The sequence below is a fragment of the Antechinus flavipes genome, chromosome 1, assembly GCF_016432865.1.
Source record: "Antechinus flavipes isolate AdamAnt ecotype Samford, QLD, Australia chromosome 1, AdamAnt_v2, whole genome shotgun sequence".
NCBI lineage: Eukaryota > Metazoa > Chordata > Mammalia > Dasyuromorphia > Dasyuridae > Antechinus > Antechinus flavipes.
In genome coordinates, this window is record NC_067398.1 from 656,312,910 (window position 1) to 656,333,818 (window position 20,909).

General features: G+C 43.6%; 1 protein-coding gene across 1 annotated transcript; it reads right to left on the minus strand.

Annotated features, from left to right (window-relative positions):
* Positions 1-21: 21 nt before the first annotated feature.
* Positions 22-20,247, minus strand: PALM3 (paralemmin 3). Its single transcript, XM_051971683.1, has 7 exons — positions 20,030-20,247; positions 10,473-10,521; positions 9,056-9,136; positions 8,611-8,747; positions 8,089-8,173; positions 4,154-4,199; positions 22-1,913 (listed from the first exon to the last, which is right to left on the minus strand). Exons 1-7 carry the CDS (start codon positions 20,083-20,085, stop codon positions 364-366), a joined length of 2,004 nt encoding a protein of 667 aa, XP_051827643.1. The 5' UTR covers positions 20,086-20,247; the 3' UTR covers positions 22-363.
* Between the last annotated feature and the right edge of the window lie 662 nt (positions 20,248-20,909).

Below are 20,909 nucleotides of genomic sequence, written 5' to 3' on the forward strand. Positions count from 1 at the left end.
AATCCAGATTTCTCCATGTCATTCGGTTCTCCATTTTATTTTCAAGTATTAAGGCATCATTGAGGAGATGGGACTGAGAGAGGGAAAGGAGGAAAAGGATCGCTGGGGCAGTGGGTGAGGGTCCAAAGGGCAGCAGGACTTCCACAGTCCTACATGGGTTAAGGCTGTGGTAGCCGGTGCCTGGGCCCTGTGTCAACTCCGGCTTAGCTGGGCAGTGGCCCTCCCCCGTGGCTGTGCCCAGGGTGGAAGGGAGGGCGAGGTAGCTGTGAGGTTGATGGGTCAGGGTCAGGATGGAGGGGGAAGCCTCACACCCTCAGGCTCCCCCTGGCTTCCACGAGGTCTCTCGGCTGCTGGAGGGATGGCTCACATCACTACACAGCACTGGCATGTCTGCTTGGAGCCGCTGGCCTGCTCACTGTCGGGTGGAGGCTCAGCCCGCTGGGCAGGTGTATAGGTGGGCACAGGGCGGCTAGCAGGGTTCACAGTGCGTGTAGCTGGCTGCAGGAGGGGCTGGCGTTCTGGGGGCCCCGCTTCAGGGGCTGGGAGCTGCTCTAGGGATGGAGCTGGAGCCTGGGACTCACTCGGAGCTGACGTGGCTTCTTCAGCCTGTGGTTCTGGACCTGCCTCACTCTGGGTAGCTTGTTTCATCTCCTGTTCTTGCTCCCCTTTCTCCTCAGAGTCAGGCCCCTTCTCTTCCTCTGGATCCTTCTCTGCAGGTGTTTCCTTTTCTACTTCTCCTTCCCTCTCCCTTTCCTCCTCCTCCTTTGATCCCTGCTGTTTTTTCTCTTCCTCTTCTCCATCAAGCTGCTTTTCTCCCCCTGCTTCCTCCTCTGTCTCTCTCTCTTCTTTTTCCTCTTCTTCCTTTCCTTCCCCTAGCTGCTCCTCATCCCCCTTTACTTCCTCTGTTGTATGTATCTCTTTCCCACCATCCTTTTGAAGGACTTCCTCTGTCTCACCTTCTGATCCTTGCTTCTCTGTCTCCAAATGTTGTTCCTCCTCTCCTTCTTTCTCTGTTCCCAGCTGTTCTTTCTCCCCTTCCTCTTCCCTCCCTGGCTGCAAGATTTTCCCTGCCTCACCTTCCTTTGATTCCTTGGAAGTTCCTTCTGATTCCTCCACCAGTACCTCCTCCCAGTCTTCAGTGATGACTACCCTCTCTACCCAGATGAAAGAGCCCTCTCCTTGGTCTCCCAGCTCGGGACTCTTCCCAGAGCCTTGCTCTTTGGGTTCTAGCCCTGAGCTAGCAGGGCTGCCCGTGACTGTTTCCCCTCTAGCCATCTCCTCTGAGTCCCCCGCGTCACTGCCATCAATTCCCCCCAGTCCCTCCCAAACTACCTCGACAATGCCCCTGTCTTTGGTCACCCACTCGGGAAGTTCTGAGGCTTCCATCATTGACCGGCCCTTCATTGCCTCTTGAACTATTTCCTCCACTTCCTGGACTCTTCTGTCCTTGGTCATCCATTCAGGAAGCTCTGGATCTCCTGCTACCTGGTGGTCCCCTATCACTTCTAAAACTATCTCTTCAACCTCCTGTTCTTTTGCCTTCCCCATTTCTGTACATGCGGGGGCCTCTCTGGCACTTTCCTCCAGGAACCTCAGCCCATCCCACTCTACCTTTACTATGCCTGGTCCCTGGACTGTTCCTCCAGAGCTGTCCACTCCATCTCCTGCTCCTGGACTTCTGTCTTCTACTGTGTCCACCTGATTCTGGGTTGGCTCTAGCTCCACAGGGGTGGGTGTTGGGCATGGACCATTGGCCTCGACAGTATCTGCTGTGGACACCTCCTCTTCCTTTGGCTCTTGGGGAGTTGTGGCTGCTTCTCCCCCCTCCTTGGGGATCCTTGAGGTAGAGGGTTCAGGTGTGGAAACGTCTGGCATGACAGGAAGGGAGGCTCGTTTCTCAAGATCTTCCTTGCCTAGGAGCAGAAAAGAGGAAGACCTAAAGGGTGAGTTAGGGACATGATGTCTGTTCCTCTCTTCCACAGTCTCATCTTGGGAAAGGACCTCAAAAGTTATCTAACCCAAGACATATCTGAATAAAAAAATCCCTTTAAAACATTCTTGATCATCATCAATTTTTAAAAATTCGTATGAATAATGTGATTTGTATTAATCATTCTGTGCTTTTGATTCTTTTTTGTTTGTTTTTGGTTTTTGCTGAGGCAATTTGGGGTTAAGTGACTTGCCCAAGGTCACACAGCTAGGAAGTATTAAGTGTCTGGGTCAGATTTGAACTCAGATTCCTCCTGACTTCAAGGCTGGTACTCTATCCACTGTGCCACCTAGCTGCTCCTCTTTGATTCTTTTTGGTACATAACTTTAGGATGAGAATGACTTGAGCAAAGGTATCATATCTGATATTTAAAACTGGCTGTGTTGTTTCCAGATTTGTCATTGTCTTTTGAAAACCAGTTTTAGGTCTCTTCATCATTCTACTTGCTTCCTTCCTTTTTAGATTAAAGTTTCCTGTACAAAAAAAATAAAAATAAAAATCCTTGACAAGTAAAACAGTCATCAGCCTCTGCTCGAGGACTTTCAGCAATGGAGAGTTCATTTTCTCTTGAGAGGACATGATTCACTTTGGATAGTTCCAATTGTTAGGAAGTTGCTGGTTTTTTACTTTCTTCTTCTTTAAACCTTTCTGCAATCTCCCACATTGCTCTTAGTTTTGCCCTTTGGAGATGAATAGGACAAATCTTATCCTATGTTATATAGGATGGTTATTTAAGTGTTTGAAAACAGCTCTCATTTTCCCCGAAAATCTTTTCTGGGACAAGTGTCTCCAGTTCCTGTGATCCACCCTCGTATGGCATAGTCTCCAGTCCTCTTTCCCATCCTGCTTGTCCTTTTGGGTTCCCCTCTAGTTTGCTGATGCCTTTCCATAAATGTGATGCCTAGGATTAAAAATGGTATGCTAGGTGTAGTTTGACCAAGAAAACTACATCTTGGAGACCAGGAGAACATTCACCTCTCTCATTCTGCACCTAAGCCTTAGTGAATGCAACTTAAGGTTTCATGAATATTTTTGGCTTTCATTCCTGCTGCCCTGTTGACTCAGAGTGAGCTTATAGTTCACTAATATTCCCTGATCCTACCTACCCTCCAATTCCCTCATGAAAACTTTTGTTTTGTGTAGTAGAAAAAGAACTAAATCTGAGATCTTGAAGATCTAAACTCTAATTCTGGTTTTGACTACTAGGGAGTGTGATTTTGGATAAGTCACTCTTCTTAGCCTTAGTTCATTCATCATCTTTAAAATGAAAACAATAATGGTCATATTATTTGCCTCTTGTTGTAAAGAAAACACTTATAACTCTAGTATCCTATATGGGGGTCTTATAGATTTAGCTGAGTGCTGGAGCCATCTGAAATTGACTAGAATGAGCTGGTTGTTAAATTTTCAGTGTGAACATTTATACTTTGGAAATAGTCAAATGTTATAACTCAGGGCTTGATTTGTGTTTTGTTTATTGTCTAGACTTAAGAAAGTGACTGAGCTCATGTTAATAATGCAGATTAAATTTAAAATTATATCCTGGGAATTTTTTTCCTGGAAGCCGGGTGTTAAATATTTACCAATAGCTCTATATGTTATGTTAGCTATTACTTTATTTATTTATTTTTGTGGGTTTTTTTCCCTCTCCCAATTCTCTTTCCCAATTTCAAGCAATTGGCATTAAGTGACTTGCTCAGGGTCATACAGCTAGCTAGGAAGTGTTAAGTGTCTGAGACCAGATTTGAACTCAGGTCCTCCTGACTTTAGGGTTGATGCTCTATGTTAGCTATTATTAGCCAAGTCTTGACATATTGATTTTTTTTAGTTTTTAAGTTGATTTATTAAATCTATATATAAGATTTTACATTTATCTTTATTAAAATCCATTTTATTAGAATAAACCCATCATTTTGGCCTGTCAAAATTTTAGGGGATTTCAATAATCAACCAACACATTTACTGTTCTTCTCAGCTTGGTGTTTAATGAAAATTTGATAAATATGCCATCAAGGCCTTTATCCAATTTACATCCAATGTTCAGCATTAAAATTGTTGAACAGGCTTTTTAGGTCAGAGGCAGATCTTAGGGAACTCTGAGCCCTGTCAGCTGGTATTAAAGCCCATAGCTGCTCCCAAAAAAAGAGGCATGAAGACACTTACCTTCAGAACCTGGCTCCATGGCAGTTTGAGAGAGAGAACGGGATACCTAGAGGGAGACAGAGAGAGACCCTTTGTTCCTCCTTCTTCCAAATTCTGGACCTCATCTCCTCTCATTTAGACCATTAGTAACCTCCTATTTCATCTCTATTTCTCCAGTCTCTTCCCTTCCAATTTTTTTCTACTGAGACCATCAGTGTCATTTTGCTAAAATCTCATTTTGACCATGACTCTCTTTCATGGCTTCCTACTGCCTCTGAGATTAAATTCGAACTCCAAATCCTGGCATTCAAGGACCTTCATCAACCTATCCATTTCATCCTTCCTTGTATTCATACACTAATTCTCTGGTCTAAACATACTGTTTCTTTTTGCTGTTTTCTTTATAATCTTTCTCCATGAAAGGGGGGGGGGAGACAGAGATAGAGAGACAGAGGCAGACAGAGAGAAGAAGGAGGAGGAGGAGGAAGAAGAAGATGAGGAGGAGGAGAAGGAGGAGGAGGAGGAGGAGGAGGAGGGGAGACAGAGACAGAGAGACAACTACAGAGAAAGACAGGAACAGAGATTGACACAAAGAGAGACAGAGACAGAGATACTCAGACAGACAGAGGCACAGATTGGCACAGAGTCAGAGATAGACACAGAGAGACACAGATACACAGAGATAGAGTTCGACACAGATAGTGAGAGAGACAGAGATAAAGAGATAGAGACAGAGACAGAGACTGACACAGAAAAAGAGACAGTGAGATAGAGACAAAGAGAACAGAGATTGACACAAAGAGAGACAGAAGTAGAGACAGAAACTGAGAGACAAATTGACACAGAAAAAGAGAGAGGAAGAAAAAGAGAAACAGGGATAGAGAGAGGGACAGATATAGAGAGACACAGACACAGAGAGACAGAAAAACCTAGATGTCATTTAACCTAACTTCTTCCATTTATAAAAAAAAAAAAACCTGAAATGTACAGAGAGGATTGTCTAAGGCCACAGAGATTATAAATAGAAGTAAGAACTTAGAACTCAGCCTTCAATCGTTAAGTCTCGAGCTCTTTCTACTCTGCCTCTCCATATTAAGGACTTAGAACTCTAAGATGTCTTAAAAATCATCTCCCCATTTTTCAGGGACCATCTAAAGTTTCAGCCTTCTTTCTATTTTTAGCAATTAGTATAATGCCCGGCATATAGTTATAGTTCATGCTTATTAGCTGGCTGGCTTTTGGAAACTTAGGCTGAACATTGCCTCCCACATGATGGTGTTCTGCTTCCTCTGGGTGCTAGTGCTCTCCCTACCTTGTATTCATTTTATCAATATCTATAGACACTTACATAGTACCTCTGGTTCCCCAAGCTAAAATACAAATTTCAGGAGGGGCACAGATACTTTTGTCTTTTTAACTCCAATATTTAACCCAATGCTTGGCATCTAGTAGACACTTAAATTAAGGCTTGTTGATTGATCATACAATCTTTCCTGATCTACACAATGCTCTTTCCCTTCTTCGACTCCTATAGCCCTTTCTGAATCTCTTATTAATCTGACCTGTGCCTGAGGACATTGGCTAGACTTTGAATCCGTCCAGAGGACCTAGAGTTGGAAAGGATCTTTGTGGTCAGCCCTACAGAATCTGTTTGAAGAGCCCTCCAGAGAGTCATCAACCAGCATTTACTAAGTGCTTACTCTGTTCCAGACACTGCGTCACATACTAGGGATACAACAAAATACAAAATACAATTCTTTCCTTTCAGGAGCTCATGTTAGCTACATACAAACAACTGTAGGCATATAAAATCTATAGCTAGTAGTTATATACTACTTCAGGTTTGCAGAGCCAAATCTTTATGTATATTAACTCATATGATCTTCATAAAAAGCCTGTAAAAAGTGCTTTTATCATCCTCATTTTACAGATAAGGAAAGTGAAGCTGGAAGTGGTGAAATTACTTGCTTAGGTTGCACAGTTAGTAATTGGCTGAGGCAAGAGTCAAACTCAAGTTTTCCAACTGATATACCTGCCCTCAATCCACCAAGTGACCTAGCTGCTCTATTTATACCAATATATAGAGTAAATTGGAGGTAAACTCAGAGAGAAGGAACTCATGTTGAAAGAGATGGAGAAAGACTTTTTGCAGAAGGTAGAATTTTGGCTGAGACTTGAATGAAGCCAGGAGGTATGGGGACGAGTAGCCAGAGCATCCTGGGCATATATAATAGTCAATAAAAAGGCATGGAGACATGTTTGAGGAATAGAAAGTAGGATGTTATTGAGATGGTAGGATTGGCAGTATTTGGCAACAGAAATGTGTATGAAGTGTAAGAGATCATGTGGTCATGATACCTAGGTTATGAACTTAGGTGGAAGGTTGATGGTGGTCTTGACAGTAACAGGAAAATTACAAAAAGGGGAGAGTCGGGCTATCAATATGAGTTCAGTTTGGGACATCTTGAGTGTGACAACATATGGCATTCATTCAAGATGGCTAATAGGCAGTTGGTGATGCAAGAGTAGAAGTCAAAAGAAAGATTAAGGTTTAGAGAAACAGATGTGAGAATATTATAGATCATAAGGATGGAGAACTTGGCGTGTTTGTAGATGTTAGGAAAGCAACTAGTAGACATGGAAAGACTGAAGAACAGTGAAGGACTGGGCATGATGTAGGGGACATTCTGCTGGAGAAGATGGGATGTAATGAGATCATTTGTACTTTAGAAAGGAGAAAGGTGATCCCTTCATGTGAAAAAGGGATGAAGGAGGAGAGAATGGGAGAAGATGTCTGAATGGTTTGAAATGAGGAAGGGATAATAGACAGCTCTAAGAATAGTCACCCTTGAGGAGTAGTCATTCAGTCTTTGAAGATCCCTAGAGATCTCTGAAGAAGATCATTTCACTTCTAAATAACTGATTGCTAGAAAGCTTTTTTCTGACATCTGAGCTCTATCTGCAACCTTCTCCCATTGTGCCTACCTCTGTTCTCTGGGGCCAAATCAGAGCAAGACTAACCCCCCTCCAATGTGATTGCCTTTCAAGTACTTGAAGACCCCATACCTGTAGAGAGGTTCTAGTAACAGCACAATTAGGAAACTAATTGTTAAATTTTCAACATGAACATTTGCACCTCAGAAATTGACAAATGCTATAAATCAGAGATTGATGTATTATTTTGTTCTTAGGAAAATTGTGGATAAATGTTAATAATTCAGATTAAACTTAAGAGTTCAGAATGGGTATATATACACACATGTGTATACATATACATATACATATACATATACAAACTGTACACATACATAGTTGGAGAACTGGTTGTTAAACACCAATTAGTACATCCTTTAAGTCTCCAGGTTAAACATCCCAGGTCCCTCAACTGATTTTTATATTGTATTATTTTGGGGCCCTTCATTATCTTAGTTGCTCTTTTCTGGGTGATTTAGAGCATGTCAATGACCTTCCTAAAATTCATTACTCAGGTTTGAAACACTATGGTCTGAGTAGACACTTGTTCCTAGACACTGTCTCTTTTAGTACAATCCAAATCATGCCTGCTCTTTTGGCTCCTGGACCTCCCTATTGACTAGTTTTTACCTTGCCACATAGTAGAGCCTCTGGATTGTTTTTTGATACACTATCATCCTGCTTCCCCCATCTTGTACTATTGAAGTTGATTTTTTAAACCCAAGTGCAAAACTTTATATTTATCTCTCCCCAATTTTCAAGCTTAGTTAGATCTTTGTGGATCCGAATCATTCTGTGCATTTTACAGATTAGGAAACTGAGACTCAGAGAGAGGACACAGTTTGTATAATGTTAAATCCAGAACTCTTTCCAGACCTCTACCTGTTCACTACCATTCAAAGTAGATACCTAGGATAATTTACCCCCTCTCTCTTCCCTCAAAAAAATAGACATCTTTTACATCCCGTTTTGTTCCCTCTCACCTGTCGGCGCCAGGTAGGCCAGGCAGAAGTCTTGTGCTGGGCACCTGTCGATGCACTCTGTAGTAACTGGAGTTGTGACTGGAGTCTGGGGAAGAGATTGCTGCTGGAAGCCAGGAATCTGGTCTCCCACCCTCCCTCTAAGAAATGGCACCCAAGTGTCCAGACCCCAGAATCTCAGAGCTAAGCCTCGGATAGCCTGGCTTCCGTAAGCTCATGAATGGCCCTGAGAGATCATTCAATCCAACTATTCATTCTGAAGATGAGGAAAATGAGACAAAGAGGAGAGCAGGGATAGAAAAGGAGGGGAAGAGAAGGGAAGAGAAAGGGAAAGGGAAGGGACTGGACTTGCCTAAAATAGTCAGTGCCAAAACTAGCTCCCAGTCCACACACATCCTCTTATTCTAGTTCAATGCACCTCACTATTTCTGATCTGCCAAAGGAAGGGGCAGGACCCAGTTGTGAACAGGAATCCAAAGGCCAGGTGGGTACTTAATAACAAAGCCCTCCCCCCTAATCCCTTACGTGAACAGACTGTCTTCCAAGTGTTGGATTCTGGCCTGGGCCTGGCCCTGGGGGGAATGGGGATCCACCTCTGGCTCAGCGCCCTCAGGTCCCTCAGCTGTCCCATCCATCAGCCATCGCTCCCGAAGGGACTTCCTCTTGGGGGAGGGCAGGGAGGAAGATGAGAGCCTAGCCAAAGACTGGACCAGCCACCACTCTCCCCCCCCCCCCACACACACACCCAGACTAGGACAAATAACCCCCACCACAGACCCTTCCCCAAATACCCCATCCCTAGACTGGAACACGCCCCCTCTCCCACTACCCCCTCCCACGCCGATAGACCTTTCTCTTTTGCTTCCACTCCTACGGCCCTCCCTCACTGACCCCGCTAAGATAGAGGAATTCCATTCTTGCCCTGCTTCACTGGGTGTCCTCAGATTGGGACCGTTAGGTCTCTCCCCACCTTTAGTCGTTGCACTCTCAATTTTTCCTCCTCTAGCTCCCTCCGCGCTCCGCAGATCTGTTCTTGAAGCCGCCGCTTCTCCTGCTCAAAGCGAAGCAAGTCGGGCTTGTGGCGGCCCAGCGGAGAAGCCCAGCCCTGCCCAGTACAGCCTAGTCCAGAAGAAAGCCCGACCCAGCCCAGTCCAGGCCAGGAGGGAGAAAGCCCAGCCCAGTCTAGCCCATCTCAGCCCCGTGGAGACTTGCAGAGCCCAGCCCAGCCAGACCAGCGGAGACGGGAGACGGGAGACAGGACAAGGGATCGCTCCAGCATGCGCCTCCCTCTCTGGCTCCCTCCTTTCTCTCTGCCTCTGAGGGGCTCCCCGGGGATGCCTGGAACCGAGATGCCTAGGGCTGGGGGCGAGGGAGGGAGGGCAGAGGATAAGGAAGTCCTACTTGGGTTCTGGGAAGAGGTGGAGTAGGGAAAACCCCCCCCACCCCCTACCCTCTACTCTCTGGAGCCGAGACCTGCTGTGGGTTCGGGGGAAGAGGGGGTGGTCTGGGAAGCGCTGACTCAGCAGTTCTAGAGAGGGCGGGTGTGAGGGAGAGGAGAAGGGGTGGTGCTGGCCGCGCCCTGGGGCCGGATCCTGCGGCTCTCTGCCAGAGGCGGGAGACTGAGAGAAGATGGAAACGGGGAGGGGGGGGGAGGTAAGGGACCAGCGGGGTGGGGGATGAAGGAAAAGAGAGGATGAGGAACAGAGAATGGGTGAAACATCAGGGGGTGGGAAGTAGGGAAGGGTCAGAGAAAAGGAAATATGGTGATGAGCACAGGGGGATGGAGAGAAAGGAGTGGCGAGATTGGAGCTGGGTCCTTCAGAAAAGAAACGGGGACAGAGAGATGGAGAGCACAGGAACGGAAGAATGAACAAAGTAGAGTAGAGATGGGTGGCAAATGAGAGAGAGGATTCGGATCTGGGAGGATGGGTAAAGCGCGCTGTGGGAAGATAGGAGTTTGGGGTGTCGGGATGGAGAGGCACGATTCGCACAATGTATGAGATAAGAGTTTGTGGGAAAAGGAACAGGAGATGGGGAACAGAGTACAGGGAACCTGGAAGTATAGAAGGGGAGAGAGAGCCTATTGGGGGGACAGGACAGAGACACAGAAGACTGGAAGCAAGCAGACGGAAGGTTGAGGGATTAGGCACTTTGGGGCCGGAGGCATCTGCTCGCTCGCTCGCTCCAGAGGTGAGTCCGTGCAGCCTCGGTCCACTCCCCCAGCAGGAGAAGACCCTCGTTGGGAACGGGAATGGGGACGGGGCGTGGGCAGAGGCTGCAGTCTCAGGCTCTGGGCGGACTGCAGGCTTCACGGAGGGGAGCAGAGAGAGGAGTTCGAAATTTCCCCGAAGCCTCCGGGAGGGGCCAGAGCGCGCTCGGTCACTTACAGCAATGACCTCCAGACGCTGACGGTAGAGGGCGCTCTCGACCATGGGCCTGCGAAGAGATAAGAGAAAGTAGGGGCGAGGTTAGGGGCAGGTGGGGAGCCAACCGAAGATGGGAGAGTTTGATGCCCTCAACCCCTCAGCTCCCTGGAGCTCAATGACGTAACTCCTCAGTCCCGGCCCTGATCAGGGTCCCCAGGAACTAGAAAGGTCGCCTCGACTGAAGAACAATGAGGGTTTGGGGAATTTGCGAATGGAGGTCTGGGTGGTCAGTCTCTAACCCTGATCAGAGCTCAAGACGGAAAGAGCAACATACAGCACAAAGAGCATTGGGTGAGAGGGTTGCAGACCCCAGACCCAAATTCCTGCTCTGAAACTTTCTAGGTCGTAATGTTGAGCAATTTACTTAAATTCTTTAAGCCTCAATTTCTTCCTTTAAAAGATAAGGGAATATCAATGAACCACGTTAAACAAACCAACCAACCCACATTTCAATTCACCACCAATTGGAAAGAAAGCAAAAGAACGCTTAACTTTCACTTCACCTAATCATTAACGAAAACAAAAGATAGAAATAAAGTTAGAAGGGTTGCTCGGAAAGACAAAAACCCTATACATTGTTGATAGAGCTGTGAGGTGGTATAGCCAGTTGGGGAAAAATTAATTTGGAAATATTTGAGAGTGATCAGAATGTCTACACCTACATCTAGAGATTATATTACTAGCCATTTGTCCCAAAGAAATCAATGACAAGAAGAATAGCCCCATTAATATCAAAACATTTACAGGAGCATTTTTCCATAGTCTAGCAAAGGATTAGAAACAAAGTAGATGCCCACAAATTGTGGTACAAAATGCTAGTAGAATATTACTATTTTGTGAAAAACTTAAGCCTATGATGGATATAGAGAAAGATGGGAAGACTTATAGGAAATGATGCAAAATGAAATAAACAGAGCCAAGAAAACACTATATATAGAACCTAAAAGCATATTAATGAAAAAGATCAGCAACAAAACCATTGAAATTAAATGCAATGAAATTAACTAAGCTTGGCCACAAAGAGGAAATATGAGAATGTATCTCCCTCCCTTCTTTGTAGAAGGGACTATGGGTGTGGAACCCTCCAGATGAGATCAGACTTTTTTTTCCCCCTCTAATGGCTTTTTTTTGCTGTGTTTTTTCTCTCCTTCTTCTTAAGCTGTGTTATGAAGGATAACTGGGGAGAAGTAAGGGATATCTTGAGAAATGTAGGTGTTAGAAAAACAAAAGATATCAAGAGTTTATTTTTTTAAATATTAATGTTTTAGGGATTGAATCGAAGGGGAAAAAATGACTAAACTGATTATATCCAGCAATATCACTACTAGGTATAGTTATACCACAAGGAAGTAAAAGATAAAGGGGAAGGTCCTATATACAACAAAGTAATTATAGCATTGAGGCAAATTGGGAGAAGTAAGGGATATCGTGGAAAATGTAAGTGTTAGGAAAACAAAAGATATCAGAGTTTATTTTTAGGGATTGGATTGAAGGGGGGAAATGACTAAACTGATTACACTCATTGACTCAGCAATATTACTACTAGGTATGATATATACCACAAGGAAATCAAAGACAGAGGGAAAGTTCCTATATACAACAAAATAATTATAGCATTGAGGCAAAAATCTAAGGTCTCCTATTGCATCCAGGGCCATTGATACTCTTCCTGATCCATAACTTGCTTCTGATCCATAACAGGAGCCAAATGGCTCCTGAAGAGAAAATGAGGCTGGAGACTTTGCACAGCCCTGGCCCTTACTTAAACCCAATTCATTTTCAAGTCATGTCATCACCTTCTTGTTGTCATGGTCATCTTCAAGAATGAAGGATAAGTCACAACAACATTATGGCAGCACTTGTGTTAGTTAAAAATTAAAAAACAAAAGTGGGTGCTCATTCACTGAGGAAGTAGATGAACAAATTGTAACACAGAAATATAATGGAAAAATTTTGTGCTAAAAGAAAAAATTGAAAATATTTGTTGATAACTCCTATTTTCCTTCTCATCTCATCTCACCAAGATATCCCTCCCTCCTCTTTTACTCTGGCTTTGAATAAAGAGGTGGCCTTTTCCTTTGCCAAGGTCAACCCTTCTATGTGTACCCTTGATCCTGTCCTCCACTTATTTTTCCAGCAAATTTCCCCTTCCATCATCCCCAATTTTTCTTATCTTCATTCTCTTTCTATCTCAGTTCTTTTCCTGCTGCCTTCAAACCCACCCCTACCTTATTAAAACCTCATTAGATCATATTATGTTCATCTTATTATGCTATCATTTTATTTATCTCCACCCTTTTTTCTTTGTGGTCTACTTCCTCTTGTTTCATGCTTTTCGACATCCTTTGCAATCTGTCTTCAGGTCTTATCATTCCACTGAAACTGTTCTTATCAAATAAGTGAATTTACCAAATTTGTGTTACCAAATGTGTGGTTGGTTATATAGACTTCTTGACTTCTCTGCCTTTGATATTGTGCATCATCTCTTGAAGAGTCTCTTTTCTCTGAATTTTTCCCATAAACCTCTTTTCTGGTTCTCCTCCTATCTCTCTGATCACTTCTCAGTCTCCTTTCCTGGTTGTTCATCATCACGAGATTCTCCCAAGTTTCTGTTCTGGACTCTATTCTCTTTTCACTCTATTCTTTCTCATTTAAAAAAATTCAACAGCATCCATGAATTCAATGATCCTATCTATATTTCAGTTCTATACATCCATCCCTAGCTACTCTCTTTAATGAGCTATAATCATACAGCTCTAATTACCATCTTCTCTCTAGACATCCTGAATTGGATGTTCCATAAGCATCTCAAACCTCAAATGGCTTCCAAGGACATCACTAGAGTCTTCTTTTACTCATTCACCCCGCCTCCCCATATCAGATCTTGTTATTTCTACTTTCACATCTCTTATATATGTCCTCTTTTCTTCACTCACACAGTCCCCACCCTGGTACAAGCCTCTAAAGTGGGGTACTCCAGTACAATAGCTTTATTATTGGTCTTCCTGCTCTAATGCATTCTTCATTCAATTACCAAAGTGATTTTCCTAAAACATTTTGTTCCACTGTGTATGACTCTTCATGATAAGGAAACTAAAGTCGTTTGTCACTTCCTTCTCCAATTCATTTTATATATGAGGAAATTGGGGCAGAGTTAAATGACTTGTCCAAGGTCACACAGTAAAGTGTCTGAAGATAGATTTGAACTCAAGTCCTCCTAACTCCAGGCCTGATGCTCCACTTGTGTCACCTAGCTGAATATCTACGCAATAAATTCCAGAGTTCCATATTACCGCCAGGATCAAACAGAATCCTCTAGCATTTAAAGTTCTTCCCAGTTTATCCTCTTCCCCTATTTCTAGGCTTTTTATACTTGACTCTCTCCATACATATTACAATACAGATACACAGGCCCCCAAGTTCTTCTCTCCATAATACACTCCATCATCTCCTGATCCTCTATCTTTTGACTTTCTGTATCCCAAATGTAGAGTGTTCTTCCTTCTATCTCTGGCTCATAGCTTCCCTAGCTTTCTTTAAGGCTCAGCTTAAATCTCACTTTCTATAGTAGATGTTCTTTGATCCTCCCAGTTACAAGGACATTCTTTCCTGAGATTATATTTCACCTCTCTATCTCTATCTATGTACATATAATATATCTAACAATATACATATTGTCTCCCCCATTAGAATGTGAAATCCTTTATTTCTATCTTTAGCATTTACCAAAATGCCTGGCAAACAATAAGTGCTTAAAAATGCTTATTTGCTGATTAATTAACCAAAAAATAAGGAAAGAGTTCCAAGAAAGTTGAAGAGACTTGTTTATACTGATGCAGAAGAGAACAAACAAAACCAAAAGAACAATATACACAATGCCCAAGATAATGGAATGGAAAAGAACTAGGAGACATCAGAAATTAGATTAATTAAATGACTAAATCTTGATTATACTGACTTGATGATGAAACACTCATCCTTCTGTTTGATAAAAAAGTGGTTGACTTGGGCATCAGATGTGGTTAATGTTTGTTTGTTACAAAGGAAATTTTTTTAAGGAGGGGGAGAGTTTTAAGACTTGCCTTTTTATCCTTGTTTCTTTTTCTTTTCTTTTTTTGTGATAAATTGGGGTTAAGTGACTTATCCAGGGTCATACAGCTGAATTTGATTCCAATTCCCTGATTCTAGGGCTGGTGTTTTATCCACTGTATCACCTAGCTTCCTGTCTTTTTTTTAAAGCAACAATAAAACACTAATAAAATAAGACAAACATGGTTGCTTGATTTCTTTTCTATCTCCTATACCTCTATTATCATCTATATCCCATTACTATTTATTGGTGTCCTTTAAGGATCTGTCCCGGGTTCTCCTCTTTTCTCTTTCTCTCCTCTCTCTCTCTCTCAGTGATTCCATCACCTCCCAAGGATTCAATTATCTCAATACTGATGACGCCCAGATCCATGAATCCAGTTTTAATCTCTCACTAAACTCCAGTTTCATATATCAACTGCCTGAAGGATACCCCCACCTAGATGTCTCTCAGGCTTTTCAAACTCAACATATACAAAAGCATCTCAGTCTCTTCCTCCTAAACCTGCTTCTTTCCCTATTTACCACTTCCCCTCAAATCACTCAGACTTGACTCTTCCTTCCTGTAGCATCCCTGACTCTTCCCTCCTGCCTCATCCTCCTTAAACAATCAGTTACCAAGTCTTGTTGTTTCTACTTTCATTCCCATGGCTAACATCCTAATTCAGATCTTCATCATCTTTCATCTAAACTACTGCAACAGCCTCCTAATTGGACTCCTGATTTCCAGGTATATCCAACTACACAGAAACAGAATAACCATTAGTCAGGTGCCACAGTGAATATCACACAGGATTTGGAGTCAGGAAGTTTTGATTTCAAATCCAGTCTCAGATACTTTCTAGCTGTGTGACTCTAGACAAGTCACAATCTCTCTGAGTCTCAGTTTCCTTATCTGTTAAATCAGGGTTTTTGTGAGGATCAAATGAGATATTTGTAAAGCTCTTTGAGAACCTTAAAACAATGTATAAATGCTCATTAGTATTTTTTTAATAAAAGCTAAGTTTATTTATGAGAAGAAAAATGAAGAGGTACAATAGATACCAGGTAAATATGAAATAGAACTGGGATCACCATTCTAAGGCTCTAATTTGACTAATACATTTCTCTTTTCAAGACTCTTCGGTGGCTCCCTATTCCCTCTAGGATAAAATACAAACCTTTTAGTCTGACATTTTAAACCTTTTACAATTCCAGATTACACTTTTAGGTTTATTTCTGATTATGCCTTTCACACACAAGTTTCAGCCAAGCTAGCCTAATGATCATTCCTGCTACATGATACTCTTCCTCTATCCTTGGGGCTACTTCACAGTCTGTCCCAAGTTCCTGAAATACACTCCCTTTTCAACATCATCTTTTAAAATCCCAATCTTCCTTCAAGGCTCAACCTATGATCTACCTCCTATGGGAAATCCAATAGTCAAGCAGTACAGTTTCTCTTGGGTGCAAGGAAATTGGATACACTGGACAAATCACTGGATATGAAATAAGAGGACCTTTGTTTGAATCCTGATTCTCCCACTTACTACCCCTGTGTTGCTGGGTAAGTCCCTTAATCTCTCCTTGCTTCAGGCCCCTCATTTAAAAAGAAAAAAAGTGAGAAGGTTGTATTATACAAGTGTCAAACATGGGGCCTACAATACTTTTGAGAGTGAGCCACCTCAGATCAACATATAATTGGGAAATGTTTAACAAAATAAAGAAAAATATAACATGGAGAATGTTAATTTGTGGTTTTCTAAGTCAGTATGGAACCTTCAGGGATTCCAACGCACTGTCTGATGGCCCCAGTTTCCATTTGAATTTGACATTTTTGGACTAGATGAGGGCTTCTTAAACTTTTTCCACTCACGACCCCTTTTCACCCAAGACATTTTTATGCTTGAAACTGAGCTGAGGCATTTCTGGCAGCATTCTTGCATGTGAAATGCAAAGTGCACATGTTGTGTGTTCAAAACCAAGGCTGCAGTGAAGTTGTGCTTTGATAAAACATAGGCAAGTTCTGCCAGAAACACCTTGGATTCATTCCGCATTTGATTTTGAATTAATTTTTGGATGTTGCATTCAGAAATCTTTTACTGCCAAATTTTTCGTGATCTCCACATTTAGTTACAGAACCCTCCATGAGGTCGGGACCCACAATTTAAGAAGCTGTGGGTTAGAAGACCTTTGATCTGGGATGCTAGGATCCTTCCTCCTCAAATGATCATAGACATACTTTTCTTTTTATTTCCAGCTAAAATCTTAATTTCTATAGGAAGGTTTTCTAGATCAGTGCCAGTGCCTTCCCTCTGCTGATTATTTCTAATTTATTCAGGAAATAGCTTGTTTATACATAGTCAGTTTGTATGAGTTCAGTTCTATGAGCTTTTTGAGGACAGGAACTGCCTTTTGCCTTTCTCTGTACCCCAAGCTCCTTGCACAGCGTGGGGAACATAGTAGTGCTTCGTGAATGTTTAGTGGTTGACTGACTGACTTGTTGTAACTCTCTTCAGGCGAGTGTAAACTAACTCTTGGAGATCAAGAACTGTTTTTTATATCTTCTGGGTGCTCAACACAATCACCTTGCATCCAGTAGTTACTTAGATGAAAGTGTGTTGGATGACTCCAAGGCTCATTCTGGCTTTAAACCCTCTAATCAGAGAATATTGAAGGTGAAAAGATTTTTAGATAATTTTGTCCAATCCTCTAATTTCACACATAAAGAAACTGATTTCTGGAAGTGAATTCACTAAGGTTATATGGTCAGAAAACATGTACATAAATCCAGTCCTTCAGAATCTTTTTTTCCCCCCTGAGGCAATTGGGGTTAAGTGACTTGCCCAGGATCACACAGTTAGAAAGTGTTAGGTGTCTGACTCAGGTCCTCCTGACTTCAGGGCTGGTGCTCTATCCACTGTACTAACTAGCTGCCCTAAATCTTTTGATTCTAAAGATAATGGGACTCTCAGCAACAGCACTGGCATGATGTATGTTCAACAGTCTCAAAGGTAAAGGAACTTACCACCTACCTCTAATGTCTTTGTAATATCAACCTGTTTATTTCCTAGACTGTGGACACCAAGGGACCTCCCCATCCTGACTGGCTTTTACAGGATAAGCGTGTGGATTTGTATGCACCTCTTTGCTGCCTCTCGAGGGAGAAAAATCTTTGCTGTTACTATGACAACTTGGAGAAATAGCTTGTTCCCCTGACCCTAGGGGGTGGTTGAGGGTGGGAGAGTGGGATGCAACCGTTTCCATGGCCTGTAGCATAGAGGGTTCAGAGCTGCAAGGGACATTAGAAATCATCTAGTCCAAACACTTAAGTTTATAGATCGGGAAACTGAGGTTTAGAGTGATTAATGACAAAGTCATCCAGCTGGTAAGGAACAGAATTTGAACTCGGGTCTTCTTCCAGTATGCCATACTCATTCTCATGATTGAGAACTTGACTGGATCTTTCAGGGAGTAGCTAGCTAAAGTCACTGATTGAATCCCTTCCAGTGAGCTCTGGGGGACCAAGGAGGGAAGATCCTTGGCAGACTCCCTTAGGAAGAGTGGTGCTCTGGAGGCAGTTAAAGGGTTTGGAGCTGGAAAGGGCCTTCTGGATCAGGAGTTGATAACCTGGGGTCCATAGGCCATGGATAAATTTCAGGGAAGAACTTGGAAGGGAAAAATTACATCTTTATTTCAATATAATTAATTTTCTTTATAATTCTATATATTTTCTCTAATGCATTTAAAAACATTATTTTGAGAGAGGGGTTTATACATTTCATCAGGATGCCAAAGGGGTCCAAGACATATACACAAAAGTCAAGAACCCCTGCTCTAGACCAGAGTTTTTTAAACTTTTTCCACTCTTGACCCTTTTTCTCCAAGAAATTTTTATGCAACCCCAGGTATATAAGCATACAAAATAGGTATATAAACCAAACATTTACTGACAATAAATCATAATTTTGCCATTCCCACATTCAGATATGAGACTCTGTATGGAGTCATAGTTTAAGAAGCGAGGCTTTAGATAACATAATTCAACTCCCACATTTTACAAGGAGGGAAGATGAAATCCACCCCCCACCTAAGAGACTTGTTCCAAGTCATACTGGAAGTAAGGAGCAGAAGTGCAATTCAAATGCAGGTTTCTGGACTCCAATCCAGAGTTCTTTCTACCAGATCAAGCTGCTTCTCAGAATGGTATCCCTGGCTGCATGCTCCCAGCTTATAGTAAGGTGGGTGGGGTGGGGTCTTCTCAAAGAAGCTGCTTTTTCTCTTAGGTAGGTCCCTGTTGGGGGGCCTTCTCCCTCCCCACAAGACTCCCTCTGGGACTTGATCTCCCCTGCCAGTTCCCTGCTGGGGGGATCAGGTTCCCTGTTGCTTAGCAGCTAGGTTTCTAGATGGTGAATAATGCAAGTAGGAGATCCAGGGGTTCGACAGGGCCTGAGAAGGCCTCTCTGAAGCCCTCTAGCCCTGTGCCTTCTTTTACCTCCAACCAAAAATCTAGGTCCTGAGGGGGTCAGTCCAGGGCCAGGAGATATAGGCAAAGGGGTCCTATGAACCCATGGTTAACTCAGAGTTTATAGGATTTAATGCTTCAATGAATCATAAAGATCAACTAATCCAATCCTGCCTTTTTTATAGATGGGCAAAAAAGAATGGGTAATGGCTTTGCCCCCCTGTCATACACCCCAATAAGTAAGGAGTTTGATAGTTTTTCTTCCTCCAAAATCCAGTACTCTTTCTGATGTACTGGGTTTTCCGCCTTTTACACCTCCATCTGCTTCTTGGTCTACTTGGAGTCTCAGGAAATCCAGGGTCCTGACCTAGTGGCCCAGGGAGGGGGTGTCCCCCCACCTCAGTGACCTCTCTTCTCACAGGGCCTCATCCTGCAATGCTGGGCTACATTCCTACCTCCAGCCTAGACTTTGCCCCCAAGACCCATGACTCCTGAATAGTAGGTATCAGAGTCCAATATAAGGGGGAGGGGATGGGAAAACGCCTTTCTTTTTCTCACGGAAAAAAAGATTGGGATGTGGAGCATTTGTCTCCTTTAACATGGCAGCTGGGGTGGGGATGTTCCTTTTTGGTCGGGGACCCAGAGAATGGGACCAATTGTGACCTCCACCAGGGGGCAGGTGCTCGAGGGAGGAACTGCCCCCTTGCTAGCTGGGATCACAGGATTCGGAGCTGAAAGGATTTGAGAAATTAGCCAGCGCCGCCCCTGATTTTACAGACGAGAGAAGCAGGGTCCATCGGGGTTACTTGACTTGCCTAAGGTCACACATAGAGTCGGTGGCCAATCTGGAATTTAAACTCTCGTCCTCTGACTTCCAACCCAGTGCTCTCTCCACAACACCCGCTTCAACTGTTCAATGCAGCCTAGGTAAGTTCCCCTTCCGAGCGGCTCTAGTCCCCGTGCCCTCTCCCAAGCCCGTACTTACATCGGATTTGCTGGGGTCCACCCGCTGGGGGGCAAACCCTGGCTCTGGAGGGCCATCTTGCTTGTGGGCTGGGCTGCCCAGCTGGGCAGCAGGTGCCCGGAGAGGTTGGGGACGACAGGTGGGGGTGGGGGGGCTGCTTCAGGCACCAGGAGAGCTGGTCAGGCTGGTTTGGGCGGAAGGAAGTAGGGAGGGAAGGGAAGGGAGAGGGGGCCTGAGCCAGAGCTGGCTGGCCGACTTGGGGAGGCACTATCAGCTGTCCTGATGAATTATTTACCAGCCACCAGCTGCCTCCCTCTGCTGCTCCAGCAGCCATCCTGCGCGTACACCCGCACAGATCTGTCAGCGGACTGGGCAGACAACTGAACACAGTCTGCGGTATGGGGGCAACGGGACTCGGGCGGGAGAAACGGTGAGACGGTCACTTTGGGAGAAACCTGGGAAGACTTGCATGAATTGATGCAGAATGAAGAGAGCAGAACCAGGAGGACAATCGCTACCATTAAAATAAAAAGCGGATGCTTTAAAAGCCTTGAGAACTCTGATCAAGGTACTGACCGGTGATGATTCCAGAGGACTGATGATTAAGCCGGCTGCCTTCTGACGGGACAGCGAGAGATTATGGAGTCTTCAAAATGAGACACACATTTCTTTTCATAGCCAATATGGGGCTCTGTTGGCATTAAGTATATTTGTTATAAAGGTTCTGTTTTTGTATTTCTTTTTCTTCCCAGGAAGAGAGTTGGAAAAGAGAAAAAAAGAAATGCTTATTAATGGAAAGAATAACATTTAATTTAATAGAGAAGGGGGGAGGGATTGGCCATTAAAGCACATGTCCTGACTCTTTGTGCATTTTTAGGGATAGCAGCAGACAATGACTCTG